The sequence below is a fragment of the Perognathus longimembris genome, chromosome 25, assembly GCF_023159225.1.
Source record: "Perognathus longimembris pacificus isolate PPM17 chromosome 25, ASM2315922v1, whole genome shotgun sequence".
Classification (NCBI taxonomy): domain Eukaryota; kingdom Metazoa; phylum Chordata; class Mammalia; order Rodentia; family Heteromyidae; genus Perognathus; species Perognathus longimembris.
Genome location: NC_063185.1, coordinates 19,456,571 through 19,472,496, shown reverse-complemented (window position 1 = coordinate 19,472,496; position 15,926 = coordinate 19,456,571). Strand labels below are relative to the sequence as shown.

The 15,926-nt window shown below is 49.9% G+C and overlaps 1 protein-coding gene across 1 annotated transcript; it reads left to right on the top strand.

The window, feature by feature from the left end:
- The first annotated feature begins 7,716 nt into the window (after positions 1–7,716).
- On the top strand, positions 7,717–14,953 carry Il12b (interleukin 12B). The gene is made up of 6 exons (XM_048334209.1): positions 7,717–7,804; positions 10,990–11,265; positions 11,740–11,857; positions 13,077–13,294; positions 13,575–13,732; positions 14,822–14,953. Exons 1-6 carry the CDS (start codon positions 7,717–7,719, stop codon positions 14,951–14,953), a joined length of 990 nt encoding a protein of 329 aa, XP_048190166.1.
- Positions 14,954–15,926: the final 973 nt, after the last annotated feature.

The window sequence follows — 15,926 nt, the reverse complement described above, 5'->3', positions numbered from 1 at the left end:
TTCAATTGCCATCATCCCTGGGATGATGTAAAGAAAAAAAAATCTCCCAATTGCCATGGGTACTGGTTTCACCAATGACACCAGCCTGGGAGATTTGCATACATTATGTAACCCAGAAAGAGAAAGTTGAATTGACTTGAAGTCCTCCCCTGCCTTGGCCTTGCCTTTTGCATCTAAGCCTTTGACCTGCGAATGTTTTTATGTGTCATTTTGTGTGTGTCTAGTAGTCTGTATCTATGAAGGTTGGCTTAATGGAGTTTAAAAGTCTAATGGTGAGTTGGATACAGGTGGCTCATGCCTGTAATCCTAGTTACTGAAGAGGCTGAGGTCTGAGGATCGCAGTTCCAGACCAGCCCAGGCATGAAAGCCTATGAAGCTTTTACCTCCAATTAACCAGCAAAAAGCTGAAAGTGGCACTGCGGTTGAAGTGACAGAGCACTAGCCTTGAGCAAAAAAGGCAAGGGAGAATGCATAGGCCACGAATTCAAGCCCCAGGACCAACACATACTCTTGATCTTATGAGTGCTTTAGTAAAGTGTTGTGGTGGTGTTTTTTTTGAGTGTGTGTGTGTGTGTGTGTGGACACCCTTCCTTCCTTCCTTCCTTCCTTCCTTCCTTCCTTCCTTCCTTCCTTCCTTCCTTCTCTCCCTCTTTCTCTCTCTCTCTCCCCCTTTCTTTCCCTCGCTCTGTCTTTCTCTTCTGCCACTTCTCAGAAAACCAGGTGTCTAAACTTCTCATCTAACTTGGTCTATCTAAAACACAGGACATTTGAAAGTAAATTTCAGGCTCCAACTAAAAGGGAAACAAAAGGCCATTTTAAACTTGAGGCTTGCACCCCAAGTACACCTCTGTGAATTTGACCCCGCAATCTTGCCTACTGCTGTCTGCTTTTTAGGAATTTTGAACTATGGCTGTTACAAGTTTGGTTGTTACACTTTCAGTCTGTCTCTGGAGCAAGTGAACTCTGCCTTATAAAGAATGTTTCTAGCAAGTACTTATTAATCAAGTTAGCTTTTGAATGGTTGCATGTGTTGCCTTTGTTTTGTATTTTTCTCGTAAAACTTTAAAGCTGTGGTCTCTTGGCATCCTGCAGGAGGAGAGCTCCTAACAATAGCAATCGGAGCAGAATATTTGAGATGCTAAATCATGACCTATAAATTTGATTTTTTTAGAGAAATGAGACTGAAACTACACTTAATAAAAAAATGTTTGGCTAGGAATGTGGCCTAGTGGTAGAGCGCTTGCCTCGTATACATGAAGCCCTGGGTTCGATTCCTCAGCACCACATATATAGAAAGAGCCAGAAGTGGTGCAATGGCTCAAGTGGTAAAGTGCTAACCTTGAGCAAAAAGAAGCCAGGGACAGTGCTCAGGCCCTGGATCTAAGCCCCAGGACTGGCAAAAATAAATCAAAAAAATGTTACCTAAGTCGGTTATGAGCTACTCCTTAGGAGCTCGTCATTGGTTTAAATTTAGCTAAAGTGTTGGTTGTTTCTGATCCCTTACAGGCCTTGTCCTTCACATTTAATGCTGGACTAATCTCAGAGACTTGGAGGGGCCACTATGTGGTTAATTGGAAAATGCGGTTAATCAGCACATGTTCAAAAAGGCTGCCCAGAGACCAACTGGAAAAGGCTGGAGACCTCTGTGCGTTCCAGGGTGAAGCGTGCCTTATCCATGGAGTCTAAGCGTTCAGCCCATACTAACAGGAGCAGCTCTGGGCCAGCTGCTGTTTGCAGGGTGGAACATGAGTGTTTGGGGACCTCAGACAGCCAGGACAGGCCGCTGCCCCTCTCCATGGGGTCCCCATTGTCGTCCGGCCTTCCTGCCTGACCCCATCAAGAGCAGACCAACCACGGCTCCACCTTCCTCCAATAAGCACTTTGCCACCTCAGCAATCCCACGGGCTCACCTGGGGAACACCCACTTCCTTCCGGTTACCCACACAGGCGTTCACACAGCATGGCAGACACGAAGACGCGTTTCCCCTTACAGGAAAGATGAGTCTCTCCGTACAGTCGGTCCAGTCCGACAGGCCCAAGATGTCCGCTTGAATGAGGAAACCTAGCAAGGACTTGGGCCACCGCCCTCTTGCCTTCTTCAGCCATGGGCCGAGAAAGGAAGGATGACGCCGCAGGACGGGGATCTGAGTCACCGTGGAGGAGGAGGAGGAGGAGGAGGAGGAGGAGGAGCGCGGTGAGGACATCTTCGTCCCTTGAAGAACGAAGCTGACTATAGGAACCTTACACAAAGCGAGCATGCGCCCTCGTGTCGGACACGAGGCTGAACCTATCTCCATCTGGCTCTAGAATGTCAATGTCTCATAACTACCTCTAGTTCTTTTTTGAGTACTGGGCCCCGAGCACTACCCCTGAGCTGCATTTCGAGCCCTTTTCTCTCCACTTGATTAGTCTTGCTTTTTGCAGTGTCTGGACCATGACCCCCCCCACACACAGCCCCCCACATTGCATGATTCCCGCCTTATCTGGGATGATAGCTGTTGCCACCATACCTAACCTCTTCTGTGGAGAAGCAATCGCAGGAACTTTTTACCTAGGCGAGCCCGCACGTGTGATCTTCCTGATCCAGACTCAGCGGAGCCCAGCCAGACCTGTAACTTCTCTGCCCTCTCTTGAATGAGAGTTGCCAGGTTCCTAGAGAGACCTCCACTCCCCCCATCTCCCTAATGACCGGAAATAACTGGAAGAATTGTTTTTTTAACCACAAAGCCATTATTTTTGTCCTTTTAAAGACGGTTTGGGGGCTGCTAGTACATGTTTTATATAAAGGAGAAGCCATGCGTGCTTTAAACACATTAAAATGGCTGGAAAATTACTCAAGACTGTGACCTAAGACAAGCTGACCAGCTGCTCTCTGAATTTGCTCTTGTTATATTTTATATGCAGATAAAGTTTGAGAGCCACTTCCTCCGTGGGTGAACCGAATCCCATGCAAACAGGTGCAGGACCCCCGGGGACCGGTGGCTCACACCTGCAATCCTAGCTACACAGGAAGAGTGGGGGTAGACGGGTTGGGATATGGGGGTATAAGGGGTGAGGGTTGGAGGGGTGGGAGGTGGGGCCGGTGGTGGGAAGTGGATGGAGTGATGGGGGGGCAGAAGGGGGAAATGGTGGGGTGGGGGATGGAGGTGGTCGGGATGGAGTATGAGGGGTGGAAGGGTGGGAGGGAGATGGGGTGGATGGGTTAGGGGATGGGGGCTGGAGGGAGGGTGGGATGGAGGGGTGGGGGGGCGAAGTCCCCACCCTGGACCCCAGCACCAGCGTCACCCGGACGACCCCTCCCTCCCGGGCCTGGACCACACTGGGGGAGGAAGGAGGAAGGATGGGTCTGGGGAGCTCCAAGCTCTGGCCTGAGTTTCCCACCCCCCCACCCCCACCCCCACCCTGACATAGAAAGGAAAATTAGCCAGGAAATCGGTGCCCACTGGAAACCTGGTGGAGTCCGGTCTCAGCCCCAGGAACTTCCCGGCCGGTCATGGGGGCCCGGGGTGGGAGCAGCCGCGGGGGGGGAGGGGAGGCGGGGGAGGGGAAAGTTAGGTTTCTGGGGTGTGCAGAGAACGTTAGGCGTCTGCCCCCGTGCGGGCAGGGGCTGGGGCTTTACACTCGTGTGCGCCTGTGGGCAGCTTTAAGTCCTGCAGGTCTCTGTTCTGCTAGTGCCGTGCGTGACGTGTGCAAAGGAAAGGGTCTGGGGGCCCCCGTGGGGTGGGTCCTGAGTGTGACACAGGCCGTGTGTGCGCTTGTCACTCTCTCTGCGGCCAGGGCCTACACTTGCACACGGAATCTGGACCCACAGAGGTGATGGTTGTTTCTGAGCGGGGCCTCGGGTGCACCGCATCCTCGGAGCGGCTCCTCTTCCCACTTCAGAGGCTCCTCCAGCACCCCCTGAACCCAGCCTCCGCCATGACCTTCCCTTCGCCTTGCTTTCCGTCGGTCTGTGGAACCCGGGGAGTCTGCCTCCCACCGCCTCAAAGAGCCTTGACTGTGATGCAACCCCCCTCCCAAGTTAGCATCACCCCCCCAATTAGTATCTCCACCCCCAAAGACAAGCCTGCCTTCCCTTTGGTGTTATTGATACCCAGAGAGCCAGAGAGGGAGAGGGAGAAAGACCCAAGGGGAAGAAAAAGGAACTTCTTGAAATTCCCCCAGAAGGTTTTGAGAGTAGTTTTCAAATGTTGCAACTTGGAACTTCAGTTTCTAGTTTGAGTTTCCATCAGGAGGCTCAGTAGGAGTCGGGTATATATAAGCTCCAGCAAGTGCAGTAAGGGCAGCAGAAGATACAAGGCTTCGGGCGGATCACACCCAGACGGAACAGAGGCGGAACAAGGTAAGCAAGTCTGTGTCCAGGCCCGGTCTTTCCTGGCCCTGCGGGCAGTCCCGGCATAGTGTCCAAGGGTGGGCTATCTCCAGACAGAATCAGGCAGGAGGAAGGGGAAGATAGCCTGGAGCTACCCAGGAGGTGATTCACCTCTGCTTGGGCATAATTACACACTAGGCACCTTTGAGCACAGATGTGTAAAGTTCTTGCTATTTAAAAGCCAGGGAATGATGGCTGTGATGAGGCCTATATTTGGTGGAAAAGTACGTGTGTGTGTGTGTGTGTGTGTTTCGAACCATGAATGCCCATTCATTAAAGGGTTGTGTACAGTTCAAGTCAGTAGTTGCCTTGCTATTGAAAATAGTTTAAGCCTTTTGTGAATTCCTTGAAGTTATTGAGTGCATGTTTTCACACTCAGCCTCCTAGATGTGGTCAGCCCTGTGGTCCATTTGTGGTTACCACGTGGAGCAACCGGGCTCTTGGGTACTTTCTAAGTCAAGTGAGCTGTCTAAAAATAAAACAAGCAATGTTGACAACTCCTCTATTGATGGTTTCTTCCTCTCCAGGGAAAGAGTAGCACTGTTTGTACTGGGGTCTGCCTTAACCCAAGCGGGACTGTACAACCCCTCGTTGGGTTAAAAATCTTCTTTGGACATGGGGGTCAGTGGACCTTACTGGGTGGCTCTAGTTTTTCAGGCAAGGAACATCCAAGTGTTAGACATAAATGAGGTGACCTCCTAGAGATCTTGGGCTTGGAAATTGTGATTTCTACGTCTTCCTTTGTTGAGCTGGTCATCCGTGTGACTGCCTCTTGGTATAAATATAAAACACAGCTGGCTTGACATCTGCCATCAGACTGGAATATCGTGGGGCATCCATTGAAGAAGCAACTCTGTAAGTTGCCATTGTATTAAGAACTATGGAAAGAGGAGAGCATGGGGCCAGGGTCCTGACCACCTTGGTACCAAGCCAGACATGTCACATGAACTGTGACATTCACCAGTGACATTCATTAACTCCTCACCCAAACAGGATGCCCGTTTTATGGATTAAGAGGGAGGCCGAGCCAGGCACGAATGGCTCACGCCTATAATCCTTGCTACTCAGGAAGCTGAGATCTGAAGATCACAGCTCAAAGCCAACCCTGGCAGAGAAGTCCCCACGATACTCTCCAATTCACCACTCCAAAACCAGAAGTGGAGCTATGGCTCAAAGTGGTGGAATGCTAGCCTTGGGCAAAAGAGCTCATGAGCAGTGCCCAGACCCTGAGTTCAAGCCCCATGAATGACTAAAGAAAAGTGAGGCTCAAAGAGGTCAGGTGACCTGTCTAGGGGCACACAAGTGCTGGCGCTGGGTTACTAGTTCTAGAAGTCGGCAGAAATTCTACGGCTCCCTCAGCATCAGCCAACCAAACAGACAGCCAAAGGGTGACATACTTCCATCCTTCTTTGGTGGTTAAGAGGCTCCCCCGCCCCCTCCCCCCCCTTGCCAGTGTTCTGTGGTTTAACACGGAGCTGGCGCTGAAAGGAGAGTGGCGTCCTAGAAGATGGCAGGAGATGTTCCGTTCACCTGCAGTGCTGCAGTGCAGCTGAGGGGAGGAGCGGAAAATCCCAGCACCGAGGGCACGAGAGAGGCGCCAGGAGGCGCCAGGAAGCGTCCAGGCTTCCACTCCCAAGGTGGTGTTGGGGTGCCTCTGTGGGTGTTTCCCTGTGGCCTGGCATGGGGTTCCCAGTTCTCCATCGTATAAACACAGAGAGAGAAGCAGGGCGCTGGTGGCTCACGCCTGCAATCCTAGCTTTGCAGCCCCTTCTCATGAAAGCCAAGGTGATGGGTTCCCCCTTTTTCCCAGAGACCCACCCGTGTATTTAAGTCTTTGTCTTCAGAAGACTTAGACCGTGGTAGCAGGACTCCTGCTCAGTAGCAGTGCGGCAGAGGATGGAGGGAGGTATTTTAGGACATTAGCCAATGATCATCTCAACAGCACGTAGGAGTGCGGTGAGATTTATGTTTACAGACAGAAGATTCCCATAAACTCCAGATACCCTCCGCCCTGCATTGACGTGTCTTGAATCAGACAGTCTGCGGGGAAGACTCGGCAGCCTCTTTTTAGCATGCTTCTAGATCGTTCTCAGGGTGTCCGCTCAACTTTGACAACTACCAGGCTACTGTTATACAAGAGGAATCTGGAGCAATTGCTGTCCACACACAAAACCAAGTCTCTCCAGGGCGTGGCCAGGCCTTGAAAGTTCACCTCAGTATCAGCTTTTCCATGCCTAACCCAAGTCCTTTAGCCCCGGGTCCCCTGGAAACCTCTAGGCACGCTGTGGTAGCTTATCTTGCACCATGCACAGTGTCTGGTCTGTGGATTATCCCCCCAGCTGGAGGACAAGCATCTGCTACACCAACTTGGTAAATATCTGTTGTGTGAACACACTTGCTCCTAGAAAGCAGAATGTAGGTGGGAGACCCTGATTTCACTTGGCTCTGAGCTCAGTGCACTTTAAGGATTAGTATCGTATAGCAAGCACCAAATAACTAGTTGCTTAGTGGTGATCCAAGTTTATGGTTTTTTTAATTTAGTTTCATTGTCAAGGTGATGTACAGAGGGGTTACAGTGACATACGTAAGGTAGTGAGTACATTTCTTGTCAAACTTGTTAACTCCTCCCTCATTTTTCTCCCACCTTCTCTTCTCCCCTACCCCCCCCCAAGTTGTACGGTTAGTTTAAACATACTGTCTTGTAAGTATCACTGTTCCATTGGTTTGCCCTTTGTTGTCCCCCTTCCCTTCCCTAACTTTTCATTTGCTGTTGTCATTTTTAATGTACTAGGTGAAATGATTTCTTTTTTTCTTGTGTTTTTCAAATACAGTTGTCACTGTATTTGACTTGGGGACCCTGGGTATGGTATATACCTTTATCTGAATTAGGGAAGTGTATGTTTCTTCTCTTGAAAAGAAAACAAAAAGAAGAACTTGATTGTGTGAGGAGGCTCAGGCCTGGGTCTCTTTCAGCCCCAGACAGCCCGTGGTCGCTCTGTGGAGATGTTCCCACTCAGAGCCATCTGAGTGGCTGGGATGCATTTCATACTAGCCTGACAGGGCCAGAGGAAGGGAGGAAGGCAAGAGGAAACACGTGGCTAGAATGTGGGTGACATAACTTCACGATTATTGACATCTTCTCTTTTCTTTTTCCTCCACTTCCTCTTCTTTTCCTCCTCCTTTGAACCCTTCCTTTCTTCCTGTCCCCTTTTATCCTTCTCTCTCCTCCTTTTCCTCTCTTCCCTCCTCTTTTTCCTCCTCTTCCTCCTCCTCCTCCCCCTCCCCCTCCTCTTCCTGCCTCTTCTCTTGCTTCTCCTCTTCCTCCCGTTTCTCCCCTTGTACAGATGTGTCACCGGCAGCTGGCCTTCTCCTGGTTTTCCCTGGTGTTGCTGGCATCTCCCCTCCTGGCCCTATGGGAACTGGAGAAAGATGGTAATTGGTCTCACTGTGTTCTCTGGAGAGGTCCGCATGCTAAGGCCAGGGCTCTGAGAGTCCCAGGCAGGGAGCTGGAATGAAGTGGGGGACCTTGCCTTGAGCTTCCTCATGAGAGCCATTGCTCTGGGAAGATGCAAGATCGCATCTCCTTCTCCCAAGGTAGCTCCAGCGGGGACGTTTCATAATAGATGCCAGAAAAGGCGCCCCTGGTGGATGGTGTTGGGAGGACAGAGTGTTTGCCAGTAATGCTAAAAACCAGTGCTTCATGGGATTGACATTTTGAAGTGGAGGATTTGAAAAGTATAAGCCTCGGAGCTGGGGTTATAGCCTAGTGGCAAGAGTGCCTGCCTCGGATACACGAGGCCCTAGGTTCGATTCCCCAGCACCACATATACAGAAAAAAAACGGCCAGAAGCGGCGCTGTGGCTCAAGTGGCAGAGTGCTAGCCTTGAGCGGGAAGAAGCCAGGGACAGTGCTCAGGCCCTGAGTGCAAGGCCCAGGACTGGCAAAAAAAAAAAAGAAAAGTATAAGCCTCATCTTCTATCCTCTTTCACTCTGCACACCCTGGGCTGGTGAGGAGCAGCTGGAAGAAAGCACAGGAATTGAGACTCCTGCTGGCTTGGGTTCAAGTCCTGGTTTTGCTGGTGACCAGTTCTACAACCTTGAGCTGGCTCACCCCTGAGCCTCAGTTTCCTCTGCTGAAACTAGGTGTTCAGAAGTGGGTTATTAAATGTGTTAGTGAATACAGAAGAATGCATTAGAATACTCAAAACAAGCCAGACGCCCCTGGCTCATGCCTGTAATCCTAACTACTTAGGAGGCTGAGATCTGAGGCTCATGGTTCAAAGCCAACCCAGACAGGAAAGTCTGTGAGGCTCTTACCTCGAATTAAACACACACACACACACACACACACACACACAGAGAGAGAGAGAAAGAGAGAGAGAGAGAGAGAGCTGGAAATGGAGGTGTCGCTCAATGGAAAGCTCTAGCTTTGAGCACAAAATCTCAGGAACGGCATTCAGGACCTGAGTTCAAGCACCAGGTCTAGCACCCTCCTTACCCCCCCACCACCACCAAAAAAAAGAATAAGAATACCCAAAACACAGTAAGGTGAAAGTAAATGTTAGGTATTACTATTGTTTAGGTTGTTTAATGTCTCTGAGCTATTTATTTTCCCAGGGAATAATGATAATTATTAGTAGACTAACAGAACAGATATTAATAGAACATGGGGTTCTCTATCCTTCTAACCTTAGTCTTGATAAATATGCACTGACTTGAGTGTCAGATGTACCTAAATGACCCTCATATATATAACAAAGTTACTAACTACTGTCTTAAACCATATGACAAAAGTAGTTAATACTTACTGAAACCAGATCTCATTTAATTTCCCAACTTATGGAATGTGGACTAACTGTACCTCATTTTACAGATGTGGGAAGTTGAGGCTCAGGAGATTAGGTGACTTGTTCTAGTGTTACACACTTGGGAAGGGTGGAGCAGGGACTGAATCCAGAGGCTTAAATGTTCTAAGATATTACAAGGACATCAGACAGCTGTTTCCTGTATTTTACAGAGCTAAGCAAGAGGAACTAGGCATAAATTAAAGATGAAATGATTTCAGTTAATGATCAGAAATACTTTCTTTCGTCCGTCATGGGGTTTAAACTCCGGCCCTGGGCATAGGCCCTGAGTATTCTTGCTCAAGGCTAGTGCTCTACCACTTTGAGCCACAGCACCACTTCCTGTTTCCTGGTGGTTAATTGGAGATAAGAGTCTCACGGACTTACCAGCCGGGCTGGAAAATGTGAGCTATCAGCACCAGGTCCAGAAATAACCTTCTTAATAGTCAAGAGAGCACAATGCGGAAATAGTTGAGTGAAAGACATCTGGAATTGGTCTTTTATTCCTAAGATATTCAGGAAGACAACAACCCAGTCACCCCACTCCCTAACCTCACAAATGTCTGACAGTTTTTAGATGCTCCCTTGTATAAATGACAGGTGACTATGCAGATGGTTCCGGCCTTGGAACGTTTCATTTTTTTCTTCTTTTAGTGTGCTCAAGGACCTCAGGCTTTGCATATTGAACCCCTTTGTTACTTCTTGGTAAACCACAGAAATTCCAATGTTTACTGATGATGATGACCGCAGTGGTGGTGGTGGTGGGCAAGATAACTGAAGAACGAAAACAATTAACAAACATCTCCATCAGTGTGTTTCATGCAGAAGGAACTAGTTCCTAAATCCCCATGAGGGTTGTTTTTTTTTTTTTATTTTTTTGATCCTGAGATTGAACTCAGAGCCTCATGTTTTTGCTTGGCTTTTGCATTCAAGGCTGGTGCACTGCTCTTTAAGCCATTCCTCCACTTCTGGCCTTTTGCTGGTTCCTTGGAGATAGTATTCTCACGGACTTTCCTGAACTGGGCGCTGTCCCTGAGCTTCTTTTTGCTCAAGGCTAGCATGCTACCACTTGAGCCACAGCGCCACGTCTGGCTTTTCCTCTTTATGTGGTACTGAGGAATCAAACCCAGGGCTTCGTGCATACTAGGAAAACATTCTACCACGAGGCCACATTCCCAGCCCCATGGGAAAAAAAATTTAAGAAGGTTTTTTTTGTTCAGTTGGTTGACTCCGATCTACGAATCACAGTACTAACTCCCTTTGCCACTCATTCCTCACAGACAGTCCTGCAGCCAAGAGCCAACTGCTATACTTGCACATGCGCAGACTGAAGCTTCCTAAACTTCACTCTGAATCAACCCCCTAGCCCCCTAGAGGAAGCCGGATTTCAGTCCTAGCCATTCTTTCTCCACACCTTACACTTCACTGGATCACCAAATATTGGTTTAAATACTGCTAAACACAACAGCCTGCCTTGTTCCCTAAGGATCTGAAAACTACTGGAAAGTTCTGTCTCCCAGACCTTGGGCAAAGAATCTTACACTCTTTGCATTTTTTTTTTTTTTTTGCTCTGAATCAAGGTCTTCTCTCTGTGCCTTCTAATAAAGGTTAATTAATCAAGGCATCCTGCCAGCGAGTGAGTCCGTGGTAGTTGTAAAACTCTTGGCTTCTCTGTTCCATGACCTTGCACGGGGAAGGGGCCCCCGGTGAGATTCGCCTGTGGCCGGCCGTTCATGGCGCTCACGGTTCCTTCCTCCCCCCCTGGCTCCCCAGTCTACGTGGTGGAGTTGGACTGGCGCCCGGATGCCCCCGGCGAGACCGTGGTCCTCACCTGCGACACTGCCGAGGACGGCGGCATCACCTGGACTTCCAGCCAGCGCGGCGAGGTGGTGGGCGCCGGGAAGAGCCTCAGCATCCGAGTCAAAGAGTTTGGAGACGCCGGACGCTACACCTGCCACAGAGGCGGCGAGGAACTGGGCCACACCACCCTGCTGCTGCACAAAAACGAAGATGGCATCTGGTCCACCGATATTTTAAAGGACCAAAAAGGTAATGCCATTCCCTTGGGGCATAGCTTTCCCATCATCAAAGATACACTTTTTTTTTTTTTTAAGGAGAAGAAAAGGAGAGAAAGAAAATAGGCTTGGGTATCAGGGGCTCCCACCTGTCATCCTAGCTACTTAGGAGGCTGAGATCTGAGGATCACGGTTCAAAGCCAGCCAAGGGAGGAAAGTCAATAAGACACATCTAACAAAGCACACACACACACACACACACACACACACACAAAGGGCAGAAGTGCAGCTGTGGATCAAGTGTCAGAGTGCTAGTCTCAAACAAACAAACAAAAAGCTCATGGAAAATGGCCAGACTGTAAGTTCAAGCCCCCAGGATTGGTACAGAGAGAGAGAGGGGGGGGGAGGAAGGAATTTGTGGCCTGAATATGGTTGAACACAAGCAAAATCTGTCTAGAAGAAAAACCTTCTCCAGGTTGTATTTTTGTTTCCTTCTTTCCCAATCCAGAACCCAAAAATAAGACCTTTCTGAAATGTGAGGCAAGGAATTATTCTGGACATTTCACCTGCTGGTGGCTGACGGCCATCAGTTCCGATGTGAAGTTCAATGTCAGGAGCAGCCGGGGGTGAGTCAACTTTCCTGGTTTTCAGCATTCTGCATAGCTCGTATTTCATGGAGAAGAAAGCAGGGCAAACTAGCAATGAGCTTGTAAAAGTTCGTGAGACACAAGGGGGCAGGGAGCAGTATCAATCGGTATGTTTTTAAAATCTCTATCCCCCACCCCTGTGGTCTAAGGGAAGGAAGGAATGAATGTGGACATTTAAGCCACTTCGCTGAATAAACACATGTGTTAGCACAGGATCTGAGCATTCTATTTGAGTCCACTTGTCTGAACTGCTTAAGGCCCATCACACATGGGGAGAAATTTTTTTAAAGGTTGAGGGTGGAGACATCAAAGCTACAAATGACTCCCCCCACCCCCCCCCAAAAAAAATGTACCTGGAATCAAAACTAGAATTCAAGGCTCTGGTGCATAGATATGGAAGCTCCGAAGCAAATTCCAGAATTCCACCGAATTCTCTTAACATATTCCCAGAGCTAACTTTCTCTTCTAACAATACCATTATTCTGAAGTTCGTGGTTCATCCTATTTAAATGAGGAAATTAAGCACGGGGTGGGTGTCTCCCATTCCCATCGTGTGTGTGTGTGTGTGCGTGTGCGTGTGCGTGTGCGTGTGCGTGTGTGTGTGTGTGTGTGTGTGTGTGTGTGCTGGTCCTACAGTTTGAACTCAAGGCCTGGGTGCTGTCCCTGAGATTTTTTTTTTTTTATTGTACTCTACCACTTGAGCCACAGCTCCGCTTCTGGCTTTTTGGTGGTTCATTGGAGATAAGAGTCACACAGACGTGGGCTGGGAATATGGCCTAGAGGTAAATTGCTTGTCTCATATACATGAAGCCCTGGGTTCGATTCCTCAGCACCATATATATAGAGAGAGAGATAGAAAAAGCCAGAAGTGGCGCTGTGGCTCAAGTGGCAGAGTGCTAGCCTTGAGCATAAAGAAGGTAGGGACAGTGCTCAGGCCCTGAGTCCAAGCCCCAGGACTGGCAACAAAACCAAAACCAGACAAGAGCCGCACAGACTTCCTTGCCTCAGCTGACTTCCAATCGCGATCCTCAGATCTCAGCCTCCTCTTGAGTCGCCAGGATGACAGGCGTGAGCCGCCAGTGGCTGGGATTGTCCATCTTGAAGATGAAAATGCCCCCTAGAGAAATACGCACACGGGGCAAGCCCTGGGCGCCCGTGCCAACCCCCTGCCAGCCTTTCTGTGTGTGTTTGACGTCAGCCTCTCTGACCCTCGCGGAGTGACGTGCGGCGCGGCGACCCTGTCTGCAGAGAAGGTTCCGGGGGAGCACCGAGAGCTCAGGAAGTACTGGGTGGAGTGCCAGGAGGCCAGCGCCTGTCCTGCCGCCGAGGAGAGCCTGCCCGTGGAGCTGGCGCTGGACGCGGTGCACAGGTTCAAGTACGAGAAGTACACCGCCAGCTTCTTCCTCAGAGACATCAGTGAGTCTGGGATGGGTGGAAGTTCTTAAGGAAAAAAAACCACAGGCCCCACCTCGCCAAGGCCCCGGGGTTAGGGGGCAAAGGGCTAACGTGCATTCTTTTCTTCTGCACTCTCCAAATTATGACGTCCCTACCACTAGCTTCGTGTTGAGCAGGGGAATCTCAGCTCTCAAAGCGGGCAGTTCAAGCCCAGATCCCGTCCCACCCCGAAAGCAGGCTCTTCGCTGCGCTGTTCCCTTCTGCCTCCCAAGTTAATGACGCGTTTGTCCTCTTCCCACAGTTAAGCCCGACCCACCCAAGAACCTGCAGCTGACGCCACTCGAGGGCTCTCAGCAGGTCGAGGCCAGCTGGGAGTACCCCGATTCCTGGAGTACCCCTCACTCCTATTTCTCCCTGGAATTCTTTGTTCAGGTCCAGGGCAAGAAGAAGAGAGGAAGGGTAAGCTGGGCTGCAGGTGCGGTGTGTTCTGTGGTGAGGTTGATGCAGGCCCAAATAAAGAGAAGACAAATAGCCAGCCCGGGGCTGGAGGCTCACACCTGTCATCCTAGCTACTCAGGAGGCTGAGAACTGAGGATCGTGGTTCAATTCCAGCCCAGAAAGTCCCTGAGACTTTGATCTCCAATGAACCACCAAAAAGCTGGAAGTGGAGCTGTGGCTCAAGGGGTAGAGTGCTCGCCTTGAGCAAAGAAACTAAAAAAGAAACTCAGGGACAGCATCCAGGCCTTTAGTTCAAGCCCCAGGATTGGCGCGCGCATGCGTGCGTACACACACACACACACACACACACACACACACAGAATGAATGCTGCTGCTAACTTCCCATGCGTGTGCCTGGATCTGTGTAAAGCTTCCCATGTATATCTCACTGAATCTACAAAATGAACCCTCTGAAGACAGCATCGCAATCACCACTTCATAAACAAAGACAGCGAAAAGCTCAGAGAGGTCGTTAACCTGTGCAAGGTCACCCAGCTAGGCAGTAACAGAACCAGGGCACCGACTCAAGTCTAGGAACCAAAGCCCTGCAACCTAACCATGCCTCTGGCTACAGCAGGGTGGACCCTTCGTCCTTGCACTAAATTTGGTCCTCCTAGGGCCAACACATGCACACGAATAGGTAAAATACAGAGTGCTTTCTATGTGCCAAACAGTTGCTAAGGGTTAGCTTTGGTGATGCCTGGAGGCAGGCATGGTCGGTACCCCTATTGATGCAGGACAAAGGACACAGAGCCGGAGATAGTGCCTGAGGTTTCACAGCCATTAAGTAAGCAGAGCCAGGATTTGGAGGCAAATCTGTGCGCTGGTAGGATCAAGGCCTGGGATTGCTGGATATGGAGAGGACAGGTAGAGAAAGTGTGCACTGGGGAGGGACTGGGGCCAGGGAGCTGTGGAGAGCAGAATCATAAATCCCAGTGGTGTCTCAGGGCGTAGAGCTTCTGCTAGGAGGCGCTCCTCTGGGGAGAAGGTGCCCAGCAGGCCAGCACCCCCCCCCCCCAGGGCCTCACCGCGTCCCCTCTTCCTTTGCAGAAAGACAGTCTCTCCGTGGAGAACACCTCAGTGACAGTCTCGTGCCCCAAGGGTGGCCAGGTCCTCGTGCGAGCCCGGGACCGCTATTACAACTCCTCTTGGAGCGAGTGGGCCTCCGTGACCTGTGCGTAGGTAAGCACCACGCCCGCGAAGCTCAAGCCCGGTGTGCACATCCAGTGAGTGGTCCAAGGTGGGGGGCTAGGGTGGAGGTGAGGGGGGCCGGGGCCATAGGGCAGCAGAGTCAGAAAGGCGCGTGGGTTTGTTAACAGACACTGGTTTGATGCCTCTGGCGGGTCAGGCCCTGTGCCGTGAAGAAAGCAGGCCTAAGGCCAAGTCCTCCTGGAAGGAAGACCGAGCAAGCCGGGAGTCCCAGCAAACAGGACTTGAAATTTGCAGACACTGGAATCATGTCCCAAGGGACCTGGGGTGTCAATCAATCAAATATTCTTTGAAGAAGTCTCAAGAGCAGGGTTCCAGCCGAGTTCTAGGCCCCCTCATGAAGGCCGGGGACCTCAGACATGGGGCCTCCAATCCTCTGGTGGTCTGAGACGAGCGGAGAACTCTAAGAAGGGGTTCCCCACTGCCTGTCTAACACACGCACTTCTAATATTCTTTTTAGGTTCCAATCCTACTCCCCAGGATGACACTTTGGAGGGGAAAAAAATGGAAGATATTACACCAAGAAATATATTTTTTTAAGACAAGATGGAAGAGATGCAAAAGAAAAAGAGTGCAATTTTCTACTTGGTTTCCTTTTTCAAGGACAGTGTTAGGACCATCCTGCTATCATTGATATAATTTTTAATCTGTAGGGACTAAACACCCACTGACACAGTGAGCTGATTTTTTTTTTGATAGAGATTTTTTTTTTCAGGGCTGTAGTTGCCACGGATTTTATGTTATTTAAATATTTAAGTTATTTATGTATTTATTAAGTTATTCCTGTTATTTAACGTTTTATGATGTCGTTGAATGTTTCATGTTCCCTTGGTCTGATCCAGAGGGAAACGTGAACGTAAGTGATACTGACATTGTTGGCCCTATCCACAAAGCTGAGTGTACACTGAATTTAGGGCACCAAGGATGCGATTCTTTGATGATGGAA